We start from the raw sequence: 23,039 nt of genomic DNA on the forward strand, positions 1-23,039 counted from the left end.
ACAGAATCATTAAACATTACAGATAGAAGTAATAGAGGTACTCTAGTCCAAGCCTCGAGAAGGCAATGGCACCCCACTCCAGTACTCTTACTTGGAAAATCCCATGGATGGAGGAGCCTGGTGGGCTGCAGTCCATGGGGTCGCTAAGAGTCAGACTCGACTGAGTGACTTCACTTTCACCTTTCACTTTCATGCATTGGAGAAGGAAATGGCAACCCACTCCAGTGTTCTTGCCTGGAGAATCCCAGGGATGGGGGAGCCTGGTGGGCTGCCGTCTATGGGGTCGCACAGAGTCGGACACGACTGAAGCGACTTAGCAGTAGCAGTAGCAGCAGTCCAAGCCTCTTGATGAATATGTCGAATCTAAAAACAGAATGAATAATACTTGCTGATAGCCACTTAAGCACAAGAACTAAAGCCTGGGTTGGAATCCAGACTTACTGTCTCCCATCTCTCACTCTCCTTATCACAACTTAATCCTTCTTAATCAATAAATACTTATGTATTAAAGGGAAATCTGGAAATATCTTCAGAAGCTAAAAAGTACAAATCTAGAGTTTTGAATCGGTCTTATTATGTAACGTGGAGATGTGTTGGTTACTACTGATTATTAAAAAGAGTGCCTAATGATATTCCTTTACTTTGGACTCTGGCCTCAATATAGATTTTTTGTGTGTGAATTTTCTTGTTCATTAAATCTTGTTTGTACAGTAAAAGAAATACTATTTATGGCATGCTTAGAAGACTAGCATTGTGTTATGTATTTTCCATATTGTGTTAGGTGGGGTCCAGTCAGAGAACAGAACAGAGTGATTTGAACCAAAAAAGTTCACAGGCAATCATTAATTATGTCAGGCACTAACTATAAAAAGGGTAATGAGCTCTCTCTATAAAAGCCCTTTGACTGAGAAATGAGTATCCAAGGAAGGAATTCATTTAGAATGTGGACTTACTTCCCAGGCCAGGATTTCACTCTTTGGAGAAAGTGTAGATTTTGCCCATGGGTGAAGTGATGGCATGCTTGACCCAACTTCAGGCTAGTGGTAGGGCTGAGACCCATACTGAGATGTGACTGTTTGTCCACATACTGTTTACTCATTACACGCAACTCTAGTGTCTTTTCCAGACAGTTTGGACAGAAATGAGGTAATGAAACTGGTGATATTTATTAAAAAACACTTCACATAGTTTCCCACTGAGCATGATCAGAGGGTCCAGAGATGATCATTGGTTCATCAGCTGTAACAGTGATCTCTACTCACATTGCACTTCATTGCTTATGCTACTTTAACGTTTTTCTCTTGACGTTCTGGTACTTATATCACAAGACAATTTTAATTATCCCTAAAACAGTTGAAATACTGTTCTTCTATCAGTTCTATTTCACTCTTCCTTTGCATCCATGTACCCATGTTCCTCAGACCAGCCTGCTGCCACCACAAACTCATTCCATATGTTTTTGTGCTTTGTTTTATTGCTATTCACTGCTGTCAACAGTTGCGGGTATGCCAAACTACACTCACATTTATATTTCTTTAAATTATTTTTTTATTATTTTCTTTTACAATATTGTATTGGTTTTGCCATACATCAACATGCATCCGCCATGGGTATACACATGATTTATGAAAATAATAGTTGAAAATATTGGTATCTTTATGTTAAGGTACCAACAACACATTATATAATAATTACATCATATAATTTGGCTTCTGATTCTTAAAAGATTTTTCATATGTGAGGAAACCTACAGAACACTTTATTTTATTAATATTTAAAAATTAAACTTGGCACACAGATTTCTACAGATCCTCATAGTTCTTTTTTAAAATTAATTTTAATCAGAGTATAGTTGCTTTACAATGTTGCATTAGTTTCTGGCTGTACAGCAAAGTGAATCAGTCATGCATGTACGTGTATCCCCTCCTTTTTGGACTTCCTTTCCATTGAGGCCACCACTGAATAGAGTTCTCTGTGCTATACGGTGGGTTCTTCCGATTTAGTTGTTTTATACATAGTAGAGTGTATGTGTCAGTCCCAATCTCCCAATTCTGTCCACTCTCCCTTCCCCACTTGGTGACCATAAGTTTGTTCTCTATATGTGTGACTCTATTTTTGCTTTGCAAATAAGTTCATCTGTACCATTTTTTTGGAGAAGGCAATGGCACCCCACTCTAGGACTCTTGCCTGGAAAATCCCATGGATGCAGGAGCCTGGTGGGCTGCAGTCCATGGGGTCGTGAAGAGTCGGACACCACTGAGCAACTTCACTTTCACTTTTCACTTTCATGCATTGGAGAAGGAAATGGCAACCAACTCCAGTGTTCTTGCCTGGAGAATCCCAGGGACGGGGAGCCTGGTGCACTGCCGTCTATGGGGTCGCACAGAGTCGGAGACGACTAAAGCGACTTAGCAGCAGCAGCAGTACCATTTGTTAGATTACACATGTAAGTGATATTATTCAATGTTTGTTTTACTCTTTCTGACTTACCTCACTCTATATGAGAGTCTTTAGGTCCATCCACATCTTTGTGAATAGCACTATTTCATTTTTTATAATATTCCATTGTATGTATGTATCACATATTCTTTATCCATTCCTCTGTTGATGGATGTTTAGGTTGCCTCTATGTCCTGGCTATTGTAAATAGTGCTGTAATGAACATTGGGGTGCATGCATCCCTTCAAATTGTGGTTTTCTCTGGGTATATTCCTAGGAGTTGGATCACTGAATCATATGGTAGTTTTAACAGAAGCAGAAGATATTAAGAAGAGATGGCAAGAATACACAGAAGAGCAGTACAAAAAAGATCTTCACCACGCAGATAATCATGATGGTGTGATCACTGACCTAGAGCCAGACATCCTGGAATGTGAAGTCAAGTGGGCCAAGAAAGCATCACTACGAACAAAGCTAGTGGAGGTGATGGAATTCCAGTTGAGCTATTTCAAATCCTGAAAGATGATGCTGTGAAAGTGCTGCACTCAATATGTCAGCATATTTGGAAAACTCAGCAGTGGCCACAGGACTGGAAAAGGTCAGTTTTCATTCCAATCCCAAAGAAAGGCAATGCCAAAGAATGCTCAAACTACCACAAAATTGCACTCATCTCACATGCTAGTAAAGTAATGCTCAAAATTCTCCAAGCCAGGCTTCAGCAATATGTGAACCATGAACTTCCTGATGTTCAAGCTGGTTTTAGAAAAGGCAAAGGAACCAGAGATCAAATTGCCAACATCTGCTGAATCATCGAAAAGGCAAGAGAGTTCCAGAAAAACATCTATTTCTGCTTTATTGACTATGCCAAAGCCTTTGACTGTGTGGATCACAATCAACTGTGAAAAATTCTGAAAGAGATGGGAATACCAGACCATCTGATCTGCCTCTTGAGAAATTTGTATGCAGGTCAGGAAGCAACAGTTAGAACTGGACATGGAACAACAGACTGGTTCCAAATAGGAAAAGGAGTACGTCAAGGCTGTATATTGTCACCCTGTTTATTTAACTTATATGCAGAGTACATCATGAGAAACGCTGGACTGCAAGAAACACAAGCTGGAATCAAGATTGCTGGAAGAAATATCAATAACCTCAGATATGCAGATGACACCACCCTTATGGTAGAAAGTGAAGAGGAACTCAAAAGCCTCTTGATGAAAGTGAAAGAGGAGAGTGAAAAAGTTGGCTTAAAGCTCAACATTCAGAAAACGAAGATCATGGCATCCGGTCCCACCACTTCATGGGGAATAGATGGGGAAACAGTGGAAACAGTGTCAGACTTTATTTTTCTGGGCTCCAAAATCACCGCAGATGGTGACTGCAGCCATGAAATTAAAAGACGCTTACTCCTTGGAAGGAAAGTTATGAGCAAACTAGATAGTATATTCAAAAGCAGAGACATTACTTTGCCAACAAAGGTTGGTCTAGTCAAGGCTATGGTTTTCCCTGTGGTCATGTATGGATGTGAGAGTTGGACTGTGAAGAAGGCTGAGTGCTGAAGAATTGATGCTTTTGAACTGTGGTGTTGGAGAAGACTCTTGAGAGTCCCTTGGACTGCAAGGAGATCGAACCAGTCCATTCTGAAGGAGATCAGCCCTGGGATTTCTTTGGAAGGAATGATGCTAAAGCTGAAACTCCAGTAGTTTGGCCACCTCATGAGAAGAGTTGATTCATTGGAAAAGACCCTGATGCTGGGAGGGATTGTGGGCAGGAGGAGAAGGGGACGACAGAGGATGAGATGGCTGGATGGCATCACTGACTCGATGGACGTGAGTCTGAGTGAACTCTGGAAGTTGGTGATGGACAGGGAGGCCTGGTGTGCTGCGATTCATGGGGTCGCAAAGAGTCAGACACGACTGAGCGACTGATCTGATCTGATCTGATACTGATTTTCACAGAGGCTGTACAAATTTCTATTCCTTACGCATTTCATGGTACCTTGTCCTTCCACTAGTTTATAATTAATAACACCTCGTTGTAAGTTTTTACTCCCTCTTGGGAGTTTTTTGGTGGATCTTAAGCTTTTTGAAGGCAGAATCCAGGTCTCTCTCTCTGTCTCTCTCTCTCTCTTTTTTTTTTTTTTTTACCATTGCAACCCCAGCAACTATCAGCATCTGATACATACTGTGTGCTCAAAATGTTTGTTAGTTAATGAATTAAGACAAAAAAGAATAAAAGGAGTGCATTTATCTTGAAATTGCTTTGTATGTATACAGAGCCACACATTTTTAAAAACAGTTTTTAATGATGAAATGTTACTTAAAAGTAAATAGGTTAACCGAAGAATATAGCTTAAAGAGCATATATTAATAAGGTAAAAAATCTTGCTGAGAGCAGGGAGAATATTAAGGTAAAGCATTTGCTCATATGCTGAGAAGTGTAGTTTAAATTTCTTTCTCATCCTCAGTTTAAACAGGAAGAAAAGCAAATTATAGTTCCCTCTGAGATCAAGCCAGAGTTTTCCTTGAAGTTGAATCAACTTAAAGTAGAAATGAATTCCCTAGCCTCTAGTACTACTTTTTGGACTTCATTTTAGTGAATTTAATTATTTTCCTTTACATATTCACCCACACATTCAATATTTATCATGCATATGATATTGTGTTATCTTGTAGAAACTATTGCTATATAGTAGGCATGTACTTTATAGTACTTTACAGATTGTGACTGTATATGTCAAAAATAGAAATTCTTTTCTGACATCAAAATGTCCTTTTATTCGAGTCATTACTCTTTCTGATGTGTTACCAGCAGAGCATGGGTTATATGAGCAATACTAAATGGTGCTGAAGGCTACAGGAAAATTTGGAAATGGTGTAATATTAATTATCTACCCCTCAGAGGTAGACAGGGCCAGTGTGTTTATAGCATTAAATAGTTACATACTATAATATTGCAGGTACCATGTGACTATCAATTGTGATATATAAAAACAAGCACAGATATTAATGAAAAATTATTAGGCTTTTAGTGATAGTGATTCAATATATACACTGTTAAGCACAGGTCCTGGCTCAGTACATGGTTAGTAGTACAATTATCTAAACATTCTGTCATCATTGCCTGGAAGTTCATTGAAGTTTAGGGCATGACCTGGGAAAATAGTCAATTTTGATTACTGGCTTTCCAATACATCCACTTTGATGCTTTCCTCTTTACGACACTTTTTGATACTTTCCTTTTTCTGCTTCCCAGGTGGTGCCAGTGGTAAAGAATCCACCTGCCAATGTAGGAGATTCAAGAGACACAATTTCAATCCCCGGGTCGGGAAGATTCCCCTGGAGTAGGAATGGCAACCCACTCCACTATTCTTGCCTGGGAATCACATGGACAGAGGGGAGCCTACAGTCCATGGGGTCACAAAGAGTCAGGCACTATTGAGCATGCATGTATGCACACATATCTTTATGCATGCCTCCTTGGTTTCTTATAGAGATTATTTGTTATTGTTCAGTTGCCCAGTTGTGTCCAACTCTTTGTGATGCCATGGACTGCAGCACGCCAGGCCTCCCTGTCCCTCATCATCTCCCAGAGTTTGCCCAAGTTCAGGTTCATTGCATCAGTGATGCCATCCAGCCATCTCATCCTCTGATGCCCTCTTCTCCTTCTGTCCTCAATCTTTCCCAGCATCAGGGACTTTTCCAATGAGTTGTCTGGAACTTCAGCTTCAGCATCAGTCCTTCCAGTGAACAGTCAGGGTTGATCTCCCTTAAGATTGACCAGTTTGATCTCCCTGTTGTCCAAGGGACTTTGGGGAGTCTGGAGTCTTCTCCAGCACCACAGTTTGAAGGCATTAATTCTTTGGCGTTCTGCCTTCTTTACAGTCCAGCTCTCACAATGGCATGTGACCACTGGGAAGACCATAGACTTGACTATCCAGACCATTGTTGGCCAAGTAATGCCTCTGCTTTTCAGCACACTGGCAAGGTTTGTCATCGCTTTCCTGCCAAGAAGCATGATTTCATGGCTGCAGTCACCGTCTGCAGTGATTTTGGAGCCCACAAAGAGGAAATCTGTTACTACTTCCACCTTTTCTCCTTCTATTTGCCATGCAGTAATGGGGCCGGATGTCATCATCTTAGTTTTTTTAATATTTAGTTTTAAGCTGGCTCTTTCACTCTCTTCCTTCATCAAGAGGCTATTTAGCTTTTCTTTGCTTTCTATCACTAGAGTGGTATCATTTGCATATCTGAGGTTGTGATGAATTATAGAGATTATTACTCGATGGCAATAAATTCCATTATTTCTTTAATTTGTCATTAGAAGAAAAACCTGTGAATTCATGTAACTGGTTGAAGCTAGTAAAACTAAACCCGACTCTGGCAGAATTTCATGCATACGGAAAGACCAGTTAAGGGTCATTTTTCTCTCTTTTCTTGCACTCATTTCTGATCTACTCAATGCAGAATCTGTGATTTGTAGCAGTTAAATTTTTTTTCTTTATCCCATAAGTATTCCTTGCTGAGATCATCCACAATGTCCTTTTGACCATTGCCTCTACTGAATCAATGTTGTGTTCCAAGCACATTTATGTATCACCTAAAATATCTTTCCTACTACACAATTTCCTAATGGCGTTTTTCATCTGGGCATTTCTCAAAGTATAGATTAAGGGATTTAACATGGGAGTAATGATAGTGTAGAATAAAGCAACTGCTTTATCAATTGATAAAGTAGCTGCAGGTCGCATGTACACAAATACACAGGGCACGAAGAATAAGACAACCACGGTGATGTGGGAGATACAGGTGGAGAGAGCCTTGCGCCTTGCCTCTAAGCTGTGGGTCCTCAGGGAATGCAAGATGACCACATAGGAGACCATCAAAAGGAGGAAGTTTAATAGGCAGATGAACCCACTGTTGGCAGCAACAAAGAGCCCTAGAGTGTGGGTATCAGTGCAGGCAAGACCGAGCAAAGGGTTCAGGTCACACATAAAGTGATCTATGATGTTAGGGCCACAGAAGGGTAAGTGGAAGATGAAGAGGATCTGTATGGTCGCGTGAAGAAAGCCTCCCACCCATGATACTCCCACTAGCAGCCCACACACCCGCCGATTCATGATGCTTGTATAGTGCAAGGGCTTGCAGATGGCCACATAGCGGTCATAGGCCATCACAGTAAGAAGGATGCCCTCAGCTCCTCCAAAGAAATGTTCCCCAAAGATTTGGGTCATGCATCCGTTGAATAGGATAGTTTTACTTTCATGGAGCGAATCTACGATCAATTTGGGAGTGTTGACAGAGGAATAAGAGGCATCAATAAAGGAGAGATAAGCCAGGAAAAAGTACATGGGGGATTCCAGTAAGGAACTGGTAGCAACAGTGACCACGATGAGCATGTTTCCTACCACAGTGATGATATAGATGACCAAAAAAACAGCAAAGATGATGTTCTGCATCTTTGGATTCTGTGTGAGTCCCAGTAGAAAAAACTCTGTCACGTTGTTCTTATTCATGGGTTTCATGTGATGGGAAATTGCATTACCTGAAAAGAAAACATATTTTCTTAATGCACCCTTGGGTTTATTAAACTTCTCATTCTAATATATAATAATTATTCTATCAAGTATTGATTCTTTTGATTTGTATGTGTGTGCTTGTATTGAAAAGACTGTGAGATCTTCATGAATAATCTCATTGCCTCCCAGGTGAAGTCTTTGTTAAGATTATAGAAATGAATACCTTTTGTAAACATACAGGCAGGAGAGCTGCTGTGTACACTTTCTCATTCCAGATGACTAAGAGTTTGACACAGTACATTACATACACAGTAGCAATAAATCCTGAAAAGGACGTGGAAGTTTGGTGTAAAGTCTATAAGTGAAAAGCTATAAGATTTTCATTTTAGTCTTTTGGAAATGGGGAATCATGAAAACTGAGACTATGGGTGAATTGGTGAACAGGAATATGAAGGGGAATCTTGGATGTTATTCTAGTAAAGATCTTTGTTTGTCTTGGATGAAATGGCCCGCAGTTAAGTAAGGGGGTGGAAGGCAGACACAAGAACCCAAGTTGTTTTAATAGATCGCTGATAATGATTGCATAAGGAGCGACAGAACAATGGTGATGGGAATTTAAGGAATGGATACAAGAGGTACTTAGAAGCATGCATTAAGTCCAGTAACTTTACAACAGCTAATAATGCATACTTTAAAATAATTGATTGCTGCATGCCCAATATAGTAGCAATTATTTTGTACATATCCCTTTTCATATGATAACAACCTGTGTGGTTGGTAAAATATCATCCACTTTGCAGCTGAGGATGCAGTCTCAGAGACTAGTGTTAGTAGTTATAATAACAAGGATAATGTTAACTAAGACCTACTGAACACTTGGTGTGTGCTAAATGATTTTGCAAACGTTTGATATTTTAAGCCTTAGTGCAAACTTAAAGATGGTTACTGCTATCATTTTATACCTATTTTTATACATTAGGAAATAAAAGCATAAAAAGTTAAGGATTCTGCTTAGGACCAAGTGTTAATAAAGGGGAGGACCAAGGTTAGATTAGATTATATTTGTTAATTTTTTTTTCTCTCCAAATTCTTAACCCATGCTCTGTTTCACTGTGTTATAATAAACAATGTTGAACTAGTAGTCTTTTTTTCTGAGATGATTGTAATAATTATAATCACATTAATACTACTCTAATATTTCAGAGGCAAGTTTATATGGAGCAGTTTAATCAGTTCATACACACACACACACAGCATAATAACATACTGGAACTCCCAAATGTTAAGAAAAATGTGGTGCTGCTTTTATTGAACAGCCCTTTTACCTTGGCCTCTCTTATCCCCAAATATTTCCTCCTTTATCTCCTTACAAAATATGGGCTCACAGACTCTCCTGAAAAATATCTATAGTGATTATCCCAGGGGTTAAGTGTTTTTGTTTGAGAATTAGAAAAATCAGATTAGTTCCTGATCCTTCTATCTTCACTTTCCTAATTTGGGTACATGATTTTAATACATTATATTCTGTTTCTTTTTATGTGACCTGAGAATGATATCCACCTCATAGGCTGTTAAAAGAATTACTTGAGGTGACATATATGACACACTCATTATGGCATTTGGAATACACATAGCACTTCTATTAATTTAATCATTGTGTGTACAACTAGGAGATGGAACTGACAGTTTGAGTAATAATATGACTTAACTATGCAGTGATCTCAGGAAGAATCGTTACCAATTTTACCCTCAAGGAATCCCCCCAAACTTGTATTATTCATAATAGTTGATCCCTGGAAAGGTTCTCTATGCTTGTGCTGGAACTAACAGCTGATGATTTATGTCATTTAATATTCATGAAATGTCTTTCGTGTGTGTGAAATGTAGTCTAATTTTGTTTTCATTTATGATTAGTCTTCCTTATTAAAGGAGATATCTAATGCCAAAAGCTTGGTGCCTAGTATCAGAGAGCTGGGTCCTACAATTTGCTTGATTTCTATGAGTCTCAAATTTTTCAACCATGAAGTTAGGTTAAGGATAACTATAAACGATCTCTTCAATAATTGGGATAAGGATGAAATACTTTATTACTGTATCTGAAAGGTGCTGAGAAGTAATGAGTACAATACATGGTAAGTAACAATCTTTAATGAGCAGTAGCACCGTTTAGAAACTTACCTTAGTTGTCTTAGATGGTCTTAAGGATGTTTTGGGGTGTTCAGAAACAATCGTATTTCCAGACTGACTGCTTCTTGTAAAAAGTAATTCTCAGTATAAAATATATGTAACATCTGGGATGTCATATTTAGGGAGATCTTATTCAGGTAATTCACTATCAAATGAACAACTGTATACATTCAACATGTTCAATTTTTTGGGTATGTCCAGTATACATCAATAAGTTTGTTAAAAAAGGAAATGATCTTATAAGACGAAATCTTTATATCTATCCTTAAACTTCAAAATTTCTTCACATAAATCCTGTTAAACTATGTTTTCTGGTTTTGACTTTAGAGTGGGTTCTCTTGAAATGCTATGGAGGAGTGACCTTAAATAAAGGACTCTGATTCTGCAGGGCAAGAGGCAGAGTGCAGAGGTCAAATGGCACTCTGTCCATGACGAAGCTTGCCCTAGAGAGGTGAATGATGACAGAAATAATTTTTGCCTTCTCCTTGCTACATGTATTTAAAGAGGTTTTCATAAGGTTCGGGGACCTTGTCTCATAGCTGCTGTTTTCTCTCCCAGGAATTAATTATCTCTTTTGAGGAAAAGGCTTTGTCTTCCAAGCAGGTTTTCTGGTGAGATATGTTTGAGAATTACCCATTCTTGAATGGGGAAATTATTTCCTACACTTGGAACCTAAACATGTGGGAATCCCCTTTCTCTATCTGGACTGTTAAGAAAATTGAATGTGATGTGAATATCAAGGTGGCAAATCTCCAGTATATGGAAGTGTGATGTAGTTTCCTCATTGACTTGTATCACAAAAAGAGCTTCTATTTTCCTATCAATATTAAAACTTTTCTGGAAAACCACTATTGAATGCTTGAAAGGTAGATCAGCAGGGCATAAAATTAATGGCGGACATTTATCTATTTCTGGGTCAGAAACTCAGATCACAATTACCTCTGGGATTCATTTGTGGTCATTATGAAACACTAGGCAGCGTTACAAATGTGGTGAAATATGTGAAACATAAGAAGAAATTGCCAAACAAGGGAATGGGGAGTGGGATTAATTGGGAGGTTGGGATTTACATATACTCTACTGGGGAATGTGTGCATGTGTGTGTGTGTGTGCATGTGTGTGTGTGTGCGTGTGCTTGTGTGTGTATGCACCCAGTTATATCTGACTCTTTGCAACATCATAAACTGCAGCCTGCCAGTCTTCTCTGTCCATGTTATTTTCCAGGCAAGAATAATGGTGTGGGTTTCCATTTCCTATTCCAGGGGATCTTCCCAACCCACGGATCAAATCTGTGTTTTGCATCTCCTGCACTGACAGGCAGGTTCTTTACCACTAGCCCCACATAACTAGCATGAAAACCGACTATATAGCCGAGGGAGCTCTACTCAGTGCTCTGTGATGACCCAAATAGGGAAGAAATCCAAAAAGGAGGGGATATATGTATATGTACAGCTGATTCACTTTGTTGTAAAAACAGCACAACATTGTAAAGCAACTATTTGTTGTTATTCAGCCACCAAGTCGTGTCTGACTCCCTGCGACCCCCTGGACTGCAGCATGCCAGCCCTCCCTGTCCCTCCCATCTCTCAGAAAATGAGACATGACCAGTGTTTCTGTATCCACATTATTTGGTAGTGTTGCTTTCCTTTTAGCCCTTATTTGAGGATATGTAGACACCAATTAATATAGTTTTAATTATTATCTCCAGGATCATTTATGATGTTGAACCCTTTTTCACTTTTTTATTGGCCTTTTGTATTAATATATCTTATTTTGTGAAGTTTCTTTCCAAGTTCTTTGTAAATTCTACAAATAGGAGCTCTGGGTTTTTTTATTGCTGAATTGTAATTGTTCTTTATATATTGTAGACACAGATCCTTAATCACATATATATGTCATATATATGTGATCATATATATATATAACTTACATAATTATATATGTAACAAAATTTTCTCCAAATCTGTGATTTGCATTTTCACTTTTAAGAATGGTGTCATCTGATGAGTCAAAATTTTAAAATTTTGACAAAGTTTAACTTTTCATTTGTCTTATGGTTCAGGCTTATTGTGTCATACCTAAGAAATGTTAGTTTACCCCAAGGTCAAATTAAAATTTTTATTATTTTCATTACCTTTGATGCATTGACCTCTCATTCATTATGTGTTAATTTTTGTGTATGATGTGAAGTAATGGTGAGGTTTATTTTATTCCTTATAAATGTCCAAATGATTCAACATAATTTGTTGAAATTATGTTCAACATAGTTTGTTGAAAAGTCCTTGTTTTCCCTATTGGATTACTTTGATATCTTTGTAAAAATTTATATATTTGGTCCTATATCTGTACATTCTCTTATTTTACAGGTTTGCATGTTTATTCTTGTGCTTGTGCAACACACTCTTGATTTCTGGAGCTTTATATAAGTTTTGATATTAAGTAATTACTTCAACTCATTTTTTGCAAGTGATTTGTTTTACTAGATTCTTTTAAATTTCTATATCTTTATACATATTTTACAATAAGCTTGTCAGTTTCTCCAAAAGTTCTGTTGAAATTTGGATTGGAATTTCATGAAATTTTTAGCATTGGTATGGTAAAAATAATGAGTTTCTAATCCATGATTTATCTCAATGATTTGTGCATTTAATTTCTCTCAACAATGTTTTTTTTGGCCTTCATAAACAGGTGTTGAATATTTCACAAGTTAATCCTCATATTTCATTTTTAAAAACAGTTTGGATATTGTATTATAGATGATATAATAAAGGCATAAGTTAGCAAACTGTCTTCCAAAGTGGTTGTTACATTTCCGTTAGCAGTATATGAGTTGCTGTTGCCTCACATCTTCAGGAAACAGGTAATAGTTATAATAACAATGATAATATTTGCTAAAACTGAACACGTAGTGTGTTTAGTGTTTGTGCAGACAGTTGGTATTTAATCCTCAGTAAATCTACTAAATGGCTGCTGCTATCATTTTCATACTTATTTTATACATTAGGAAACAGAAACATGGAGAAGTTCAGAATTCTGTCCAAGACTGAGCAGCTAATAAAGAGCAAGGCCAAGTTAGGTCTCTGCTGCTGCTTCTGCTAAGTCGCTTCAGTCGTGTCCGACTCTGTGCGACCCCACAGACGGCAGCCCACCAAGCTCCGCCATCCCTGGGATTCTCCAGGCAAGAACACTGGAGTGGGTTGCCATTTCCTTTTCCAGTGCATGAAAGTGAAAAGTGAAAGTGCAGTCGCTCAATCGTGTCCAACTCTTAGCAACCCCACGGACTGCACCCTACCAGGCTCCTGTGTCCATGGGATTCTCCAGGCAAGAGTACTGGAGTGGGTTGCCATTGCCTTCTCCAGTTAGGTCTCAGGTTATTCTTATTTAAATACTTTCCCTCCAAATTCTTAACCTATACCCAACATTGTTATGTTATGATAAATAATGTTGACCTAGTAATCTCCTTTTGAAATGATCATAATAATTCTACGTAATACCACTTCAGAGACAAGCTTTATTGAAAAAATTTCATCAGCTCACACACACACACAGTTACACACACACACACACAATAACACTGAGTTTCCAAGTGGCCTGGTACTTTTAGGCCTTCAATGAACACTGTTAAAAAAGAATAGAGGTTCTGACTATAGCTTCAAGATTATCCATGTCACATACATGAATTCTAATCCTTCCCATTCTCTGATCACAGGGATAGTAGAAAAAAGGTAGAAACATTTAATTGCCATTTTGGGAAGGGCTACTAAGATAACTTTTCCCTTGAGGAAATAAACAGTGCTGGTTAATGCACTTGGAAAAAACTCATCTATGTTGTGAGAACTAAAGGAGCTGAGAAGGCAAGACTGTGAGGATTTCTTGGTGGAGCAAATTGCAAAGGCAGGACTTCTCCTCAGCACCCTCTGTGGCTAGACTTGGGGTTCTAGTGAAATGAGTGGAGAGCAAGAGAAGTCCCACAGACCAAAACATACAGCTCCGCTCTGAGCATAGATGCTCTGAATAAAAGCTTGGAAGAATTGGCTTTGGAAGGTTTCTCATGCAGGGAACATTTAATCAACTGCTATCTTGATAACTGGATTTGCTTTTCTACCTTAAAGAAAGAAAATCTGCCATGTTCTTAAGGTCCTGTGTTAGTCAGTGGTCTTCAGAGAAACAGAACCAGTAGAATACACTCATGCACACACACACACACACACACACGCGCACACGTGCAGTTTAGTATAAGAAAATGGCTCATGTGATTATGAAATCTAACACATTGCAAGACCGGCAACTGGCAAACTAGAGACCCAGGAGACCTGATGGTACAATTCTGATATGAATACTGGCAGGGTGAGACTCAAGAAGAGCTAACATTTCAGTTCAAATCTAAAGGCAGGGAAAAATCTCAATGTCTCAATTCAAAGGAAATCAGACAAACAGAGAATTCGATCTCTATTGGTCTTCTTGTTTTATTTAGGCACTTCATGAGATCCATCCACATTAGATAGGAAGGATAACCTGCTTTACTCAATCTACTGACTCAGTTCTCAAGGCAGACAAGATTGAGCAAAGGGTTCAGGTCACACATAAAGTGATCTATGATGTTAGAGCCACAAGAGGGTAATCAGAAGATCAAAAGGATCTGTATGAATCCATGAAGAAAGCCTCCCACCCATGACAATCCCACTAGCAGTCGACACAGCCACCAGTTCATGATGGTTGTATAGTGCAAGGGCTTGCAGATGGCCACATAGCGGTTGAAAGCCATCACAATGAGCAGGATTATCTCAGCACCTCTGAAGAAATTTGAGTCATACATCCATTGAATAGGATAATCTTCTTTTCATACAGTGAGTCTACAATCAATTTGGGGGGTACCTACAGAAGAGTAGCAGGCATCAGCAAAGGAGAGATGGGCCAGGAAAAAGTACATTGGGGACCCCAGATGGGCTGGCCTTAATGGCTGTCATGAGCCCATTAGCCATCATAGTTATAAATTCAGTTCAGCTCAGTTCAGTCGCTCAGCTGTGTCCAACTTTTTGTGACCCCATGGATTGCAGCATGCTAGTCCTCCCTGTCCATCACCAACTCCCAGAGTTTACTCAAACTCATGTGCATCGAGTAGGTGATGCCATCCAACTATCTCATCCTCTGTCATCCCCTTCTCCTCCCACCTTCAATCTTTCCCACTGTCAGGGTCTTTTCAAACAAGTAAGTTCTTTGCATCAGATGACCAAAGTATTAGGAGTTTAGGCTTCAACATCAGTCCTTTCAGTGACTATTCAGGACTGATTTCCTTTAGTGTGGACTGGTTTGATCTCCTTGCAGCCCAAAGGACTCTCAAAAGTCTTCTCCAACACCACAGTTCGAAAGCATCAATTCTTCTGTGTTCAGCTTTCTTTACAGTCCAACTCTCACATCCATACATGAACTACTGGGAAAACCATAGCCTTGACTAGATGGACCTTTGTTGGCCAAGTAATGTCTCTGTTTTTTAATATGCTGTCTAGGTTGGTCATAACTTTTCTTCCAAGGAGTAAGCATCTTTTAATTTCATGGCTGCAGTCAACATCTACAGTGATTTTGGAGCCCCCCAAAATAAAGTCTGTCACTGTTTCCATTGGTTCTCAATCTTTTTGTAATGAAGTGATGGGACCAGATGCCACGATCTTCATTTTTCGAATGTTGAGTCTTAAGCCAGCTTTTTGACTGTCCTCTTTCACTTTCATCAAGAGGCTCTTTAGTTCTTCACTTTCTGCCATAAGGGTGGTGTCATCTGCATATCTGAGGTTATTGATATTTCTCCTGGCAATCTTGATTCCAGCTTGTGCTTCATCCAGTCCGGCATTTTGCATGATGTGATGTACTCTGTATATAATTTAAGTAAGCAGGGTGACAATATACAACCTTGACATACTCCTTTCCCAATTTGGAACCAGTCCATTGTTCTATGTCCAGTTCTAACTGTTGCTTCATGATCTGCATACAGATTTCTCAAGAGGCAGGTAAGGTGCTCTGGTATTCCCATCATTTGAAGAATTTTCCAGTTTGTTGTGATCCACAAAGTGAAAAGTTTTAGCATAGTCAAAGAAGCAGATGTTTTTTTGGAACTCTCTTGCTTTTTTGATGATCTGGCAGATGTTGGCAATTTGATCTCTGGTTCCTCTGCCTTTTCTAAATCCAGCTTGAACATCTGGAAGTTCACGTGCCATTGAAACCTAGCTTGGAGAATTTTGAGCATTACTGTGCTAGCATGTGAGATGAGTGCAATTGTGCGGTAGCTTGAACATTCTTTGGCATTGCCTTTTGTTGGGATTGGAATGAAAACTGACCTATTCCAGTCCTGTGGCCACTGCTGAGTTTTCCAAATTTTCTGGCAACTTATATCCTTGTTTGGCATCTTATATCCTTTTTTTCTCAGTTATAAAATAATAATAATAATATCCACTTCATAGATCACTATGATAATTGATAATTGATAGAGGAAATATGTACTACACAAAAAGAACTTCCAATTGTTTTTGTGACTGTATACACTGTGGGATAGGAAGAATTAACAGTTGGAGCAGTAATACAGAGAACTATTTAATCATGCAATAAGCTCCAGAAGAATCATCACTAATTTTACTCTCAAAGAAGCAAGAGAGACCCATTTTATCCATAGCAGTTTTTCCCAGATAGGGTCCTCATGTTTGTGCTTGATGGAAAGACTGATGATTTATGTCATTAATGTTTGTAATTTCCCATTTTGTGTATTGGAAGTATATTTAAATTTTGCTTTAATTGTCATTGATAGTTTTGATTACTAAAGGAGGTGTCTATGGCAAAGCATTGTTATTAGTATCAGAGAAGTGAGCTCTTAAAGTTTGCTTAAACTCCTTAAGCCTCAAAATTGTCAACTTCCAAGTTGAGTGGATCATATTATTTTTTGGAAAATTAGAATGAAGATGAGATATTTTATTATTAATATTATATCTGAAAAGTGTTGAAAATATGAGTACTATATATGGAAAGTGAGAATCTATAATAAGCATCAGCACTATTGTTAAATGTACCTTAGCTCTGTTAAATGATCTTAGTGATGTTTGGGGAGAAACATCTCTCCAAACATGTTCAAAACACAATCTCGTATTCAAAATGACCAATTCTTATTATAAGCAACTTTCAGTATGAAAAATTTCACACTTGGTTAGAGCCTATTCATATAGCTAGTTGTCAAATGAAGAGTTGTTAACGAAATTTTTACATCGAACACGTGCACTTGTTTTGGGTAAATTGACTACATCTCAAAAAACCTGTTAATAAAGAAAGCCTTCTTAGAAATCGAAATCTTTCCACCTAATATGAAGTCTCAAAATTCTTCACAGAAAACCTGTTTGTAACCTCTATTCTTGTTTGAATTTAGAGTGGGTTCACTTGCAGCACAAAAGAGAAATTATCTTAAATAAATGTCCCTGATTCCACAGAACAAGAGGCAGAGAGTGTGGAGGAAGTGTATTCCAGTGGTTCACTCTGCTCATGATGAATCTTGCTTTGGAGAAGTGAATTACAAGACTGACCATTTCCACCTTGTCCTTTATTACTATTTAAGAGGTTTCCATCGAGTCCAGGGACCTTGTCTTGCAGCTGCTGTTTCTCTCCCAGGAGTTAATTATCCCTGTTTAATGGAAAGACTTTGTCCTAGAAGCAGACATTCTGGAGAAACATGTTTACAAATCATCCATTCTTGAGTGGGCAATTAAATTATTTGCACTTGGAAACTTAGCATGTGGGAGGCCTCTTTACATGAACCTGGATTGTTAAGAAAACTGAATATCATGTGACTTGTAAGGTGGCATAATTCCAGTATGTGGACCTGTGATGTGGTTTCACCATGGAATCAAGTCATGGAAGAGTTCCTATTTTCTCATCAGGGATGTAGTCTGCTAACATTTTAAAGTGCAAGAGAAAGAAACAATTGGGTGAAGATATGTTATTCATGGATGGCTTCTTCCAGGTATTTGCTTCTAGGATAAAATGTTTTAAAAATAATTAAGATAATTAATTCCTGGGAGGATAAAACCTTAAATGGAAAGATATGTCCTTTGATATTCTCATGAAGAAAGTGAAGTAGCTCAGTCGTGTCTGACTCTTTGCAACCCCATGGACTGTAGCCTACCAGGCTTCTCCATCCATGGGATTTTCCAGGCAAGAATACTGGAGTGGGTTGCCATTCCTTCTCCAGGAGATCTTCCTGACTCAGGGATTGAACCCAGATCTCCTGCATTGTAGGCAGACGCTTTACCGTCTGAGCCACCAGGGAACCCTCTCTAAATATTAAAACTGAGGAAGAAGCTGTTTTCTCATTTTAAGAACACAGTAAGAGGAGCTTATTAAGTATCAGAAATATTTGTGTTTCTTGTTCTGTAGCCATAGACTAGGAGCTCAATATCAGATTTCTCTTAGATCATAAGACTTTGGGCTTCAAATTCAACATAGTATTTTCTTTTCCTTTGACTTGACTTTCCAAGGCATTGGAGTTTTGAAATGCTTACTGAATCTATTTGAATAAATTTGTGTCATCTTGACATTCTCTGCATCCTGTAGAATTGTCCAATCAGTGGGAACTTGAGAAATATACATGATATGACATTACATGCATTGGTTATTTCTTATTCCTGAATACCTTGGGTATTCTCCTTAACTATGGAAGCAACCACAGAAGGTGAACTAGACATTGATTTATAAACCAGTTTTCACATTTCCATGTTCTTCAAGAGTTTGCAATTAAAATCAGTAAAGCTTTATTTTCTGACAATTTATGGGAGATTACTTTTTACATGGTTTAGGATATTTTACAGAAATATTTGTTCTCCTCACTATATATTAACTCAGATGGTAAAAGGATCTGCCTGCCAATGCAGAAGACCTGGGTGTGATTCCGAGGTTGGGAAGATGCCCTGGAGAAGGAAATGGCTACCCACTCCAGTATTCTTGCCTGGAGAATTCCATGGACAGAGAAGCCCAGTGGGCTATAGTTCATGGGGTCACAGAGTCAGATACAACTGAATGACTAATTCACACACACACATACACACACATATATATATACACAACATTTTTCTGTTTTAAAGTAGATATATAGTTGATTTATGATGTCCTGTTAATTTCTGATGTACAGCAAAGTAATTCAGTTATATCATATTATTTTCCATTATGACTTATTCAGTTCAGTTCAGTTCAGTCGCTCAGTGATGTCCGACTCTTTGCAACCCCATGAATCGCAGCACGCCAGGCCTCACTGTCCATCACCAACTCCCGGAGTTCACTCAGACTCACGTCCATCGAGTCAGTGATGCCATCCAGCCATCTCATCCTCTGTCGTTCCCTTCTCCTCCTGCCCCCAATCCCTCCCAGCATCAGAGTCTTTTCCAATGAGTCAACTCTTCGCATGAAGTGGCCAAAGTACTGGAGTTTCAGCTTTAGCATCATTCCTTCCAAAGAAATCCTAGGGCTGATCTCCTTTAGAATGGACTTGTTGGATCTCCTTGCAGTCCAAGGGACTCGCAAGAGTCTTCTCCAACACCACAGTTCAGAAGCATCAATTCGTTGGCACTCAGCTTTCTTCACAGTCCAACTCTCACATCCATACGTGACCACTGGAAAAACCATAGCCTTGACTAGATGGACCTTTGTTGGCAAAGTAATGTCTCTGCTTTTGAATATGCTATCTAGGTTGGTCATAACTTTTCTTCCAAGGAGTGTCTTTTAATTTCCTGGCTGCAGTCACCATCTGCAGTGATTTTGGAGCCCCCCAAAATAAAGTCTGACACGGTTTCCACTGTTTCCCCATCTATTTCCCATGAAGTGATGGGACCAGATGCCATGATCTTCGTTTTCTGAATGTTGAGCTTTAAGCCAACTTTTTCACTCTCCTCTTTCACTTTTATCAAGAGGCTTTTTAGTCCCTCTTCACTTTCTGCCATAAGGGTGGTGTCATCTGCATATCTGAGGTTATTGATATTTCTCCCGGCAATCTTGATTCCAGCTTGTACTTCTTCCAGCCCAGTGCTTCTCATGATGTACTTTGCATATAAGTTCAATAAACAGGGTGACAATGTACAGCCTTGGCATACTCCTTTTCCTATTCGGAACCAGTCTGTTGTTCCATGTCCAGTTCTAACTGTTGCTTCCTGACCTGCATATAGGTTTCTCAAGAGGCAGGTCAGGTGGTCTGGTATTCCCATCTCTTTCAGTACTTTCCACAGTTTATTGTGATCCACATAGTCAAAGACTTTGGCATAGTCAATAAAGCAGAAATAGATGTTTTTCTGGAACTCTCTTCCTTTTTCCATGATGCAGTGGGTGTTGGCAATTTGATCTCTGTTTCCTCTGCCTTTTCTAAATCCAGCTTGAATATCTGGAAGTTCACGGTTCATATATTGCTGAAGCCTGGCTTGGGGAATTTTGAGCATTACTTTACTAGCGTGTGAGATGAGTGCAATTGTGCGGTAGTTTGAGCATTCTTTGGCATTGCCTTTCTTTGGGATTTTAAATATATTTTCCTGTGCAATACAGTAGGACCTTGTTTTCATCTATTTTATATATAGTAGTTTGTATCTTCTAATATCATGGTATTTGTTTTTATGTTTGTGTCATACTGCTTGATTGCTATAGCTTTGTAGTATAGTTTGAAATCAGGAGTGTGCTACTTCCACTTGGTTCTTTCTCAAGACTGCTCTGGCTATTCAGGGTGTTGTCATATAAATTTTATATAAATTTTAGGACTATTTGTTCTAGTTCTGTTAAAAATAGCATTGGTATTTTGGCCGAGATTTCATCGAGCCTTGAATAATATTGTGATTTTAATAATATTAATTCTTCCAATTCATGAACATGATATATATTTCCATGTGTTTGTAGAGTCAATTTCTTTCATCAGTTTATTATAGCTTACCAAGTCCAGATCTTTTACCTCCTTAGATAGATTTATTCCTCAGTATTTTATTCTTTATCATGTGATTATAAATTGGATTGTTCTCTTAATTTCTGTTTCTGATGGTTTGTTGCTAGTGTGTTGAAGAAATGCAACAGATTTCTGTATATTAATTTTGTATTCTGAAACTTTACAAATTCAATGATGAACTCTAGTAGCTTTTCAAAGATTTCCTATATATTTTGTATTTCCAACTTCAGTGAGAGTTTTACTTCTTACTTTCTAAATTGGATTTCTTTTATTTCTTTTCTCCTATTTCTATGGCTAGAACTTCCAACAAATAATAAATGTGGCAAGAGTGAACATCCTTGTCTCTTTTCCGTATCTTAGAGGAAATACTTTCTGAGTATACACAGTGTATAGCATTATACACTAAGTATAATGTTAGCTGTGGTATTATCATGAACGGCCTTTATTACATTGAGATATGTTTCCTCTCTGCCTACCTTCTGAAGAGTTTTTGTCACAAATGGGTGAAAGTTTTGTCAAAAGCTTTCTTTGCCTATACTAAGATGATTAAATAATTTTTATTCCTGTTTGTTAACATGGTATATCACATTGATTGCTTTATTGATATTGAAGTATCCTTGTATCTCTGGGATAAATGATATTTGATCATGGTATATGATCCTTTCAACTTATATTGAATTTAGTTGCTAATATTTTGTTGAAGAATTTTGCATCTAGGTTCATCAGTATATTGGCCTATAATTTTCTCTTCTTTTGTGATATCTTTGCCTGATTTTGGGTGATGCAGGCCTCAGAGAATGAGTTCAGAACCATCCCTTTCTCTGTAAATTTTTTGAAATAGTTTCAGAAAGACAGGTGTTAACTCTTCACTAAATGTTTGGTAGAACTTACCTGTGAAAAATCTGGTCCTGGACTTTTATTTTTTTCAAAATAGAAAGTGTGTGTTAGTTGCTCAGTCATGCCTGACTCTTCGTGACCCTATGAACTGTAGACTGCCAGGCTCCTCTGTCCGTGGAATTCTCCAGGCAAGAATACTGGAGTGGGTTGCCATTTTCTCCTCCAGGTGATCTTTCCAACCCAGTAATTGAACCCCAGTGTCCTGTACTGCAGGCAGATTCTTTACCATCTGAGTCACCATAGCTTTAATTTTTTTTAAATTATGGATTTAATTTAATTACTTTTAATTTATATGATCATATTTCCTGTTTTTTACTGGTTCAGTCTTGTAGGATTATGCATGTCTAGAAATTTATCCATTTCTTCTAAGTTGTTTATTTTATTGGCATATAATTGTTTGTAGTAACCTCTTATGATCTTTTTTGATTTCTGTGGGGTTATTTGTAACTTCTCATTTTAAATTTTTTGTTTTTATTGATTTGGACCTTGATGAGTCTGGCTAAAGTTTTGCCAATTTTGCTTATTTTTTCAAAGAACCAGGTCTTCATTTAACTATTATTATTTTTTAATTTTTAGTCTCTTTTCCCATATATTTCTACTCTGATCTTTATGACTTCTTTCCTTCTACTAACTTCAGAATTTGTCTATTTTCTTTTTCTATTTCATTTAGGTGAATAGTTAGATTGTTATTTGAAATTTCTCCTCTTTCCTGAAGTAGGCTTCTATTGCTCTAAACTTCCCTCTTAGACCTACTTCTACATTCTGTAGATACCTGGAAGAGGGCATGGCAACCTGCTCCAGTATTCTTGCCTGGAGAACCCCCATGAACAGAGGATGGTGGCTATGGTCCATAGGGTCACACAGAGTCAGACATGACTGAAGTGACTTAGCATGCATGCATAGATTCTAGGTCATTTCACTTTTGTCTTAATTTGTCTTCAGGCATTTTAAAACTTCTTCTTTCAGTGATTCATTGGTTGTTTGGTATTGTCTTGTTTAGCCTCCACTTGCTTTTTCAGGCTTCCCCCCCCCCCCATAGTTGATTTCTAGCTTCAT

General features: G+C 38.2%; 1 protein-coding gene across 1 annotated transcript; it reads right to left on the minus strand.

The window, feature by feature from the left end:
* Positions 1 to 7,005: 7,005 nt before the first annotated feature.
* On the minus strand, positions 7,006 to 7,963 carry LOC147358579 (olfactory receptor 4C46-like). The gene has a single exon (XM_086341718.1). It carries the CDS (start codon positions 7,961 to 7,963, stop codon positions 7,028 to 7,030), a length of 936 nt encoding a protein of 311 aa, XP_086197844.1. The 3' UTR covers positions 7,006 to 7,027.
* Between the last annotated feature and the right edge of the window lie 15,076 nt (positions 7,964 to 23,039).

Source organism: Bos grunniens, chromosome 15, assembly GCF_055505025.1.
Source record: "Bos grunniens cultivar Pamir isolate PY7600 chromosome 15, Bosgru_T2T1.0, whole genome shotgun sequence".
In the NCBI taxonomy this organism is placed as follows: Eukaryota; Metazoa; Chordata; class Mammalia; order Artiodactyla; family Bovidae; genus Bos; species Bos grunniens.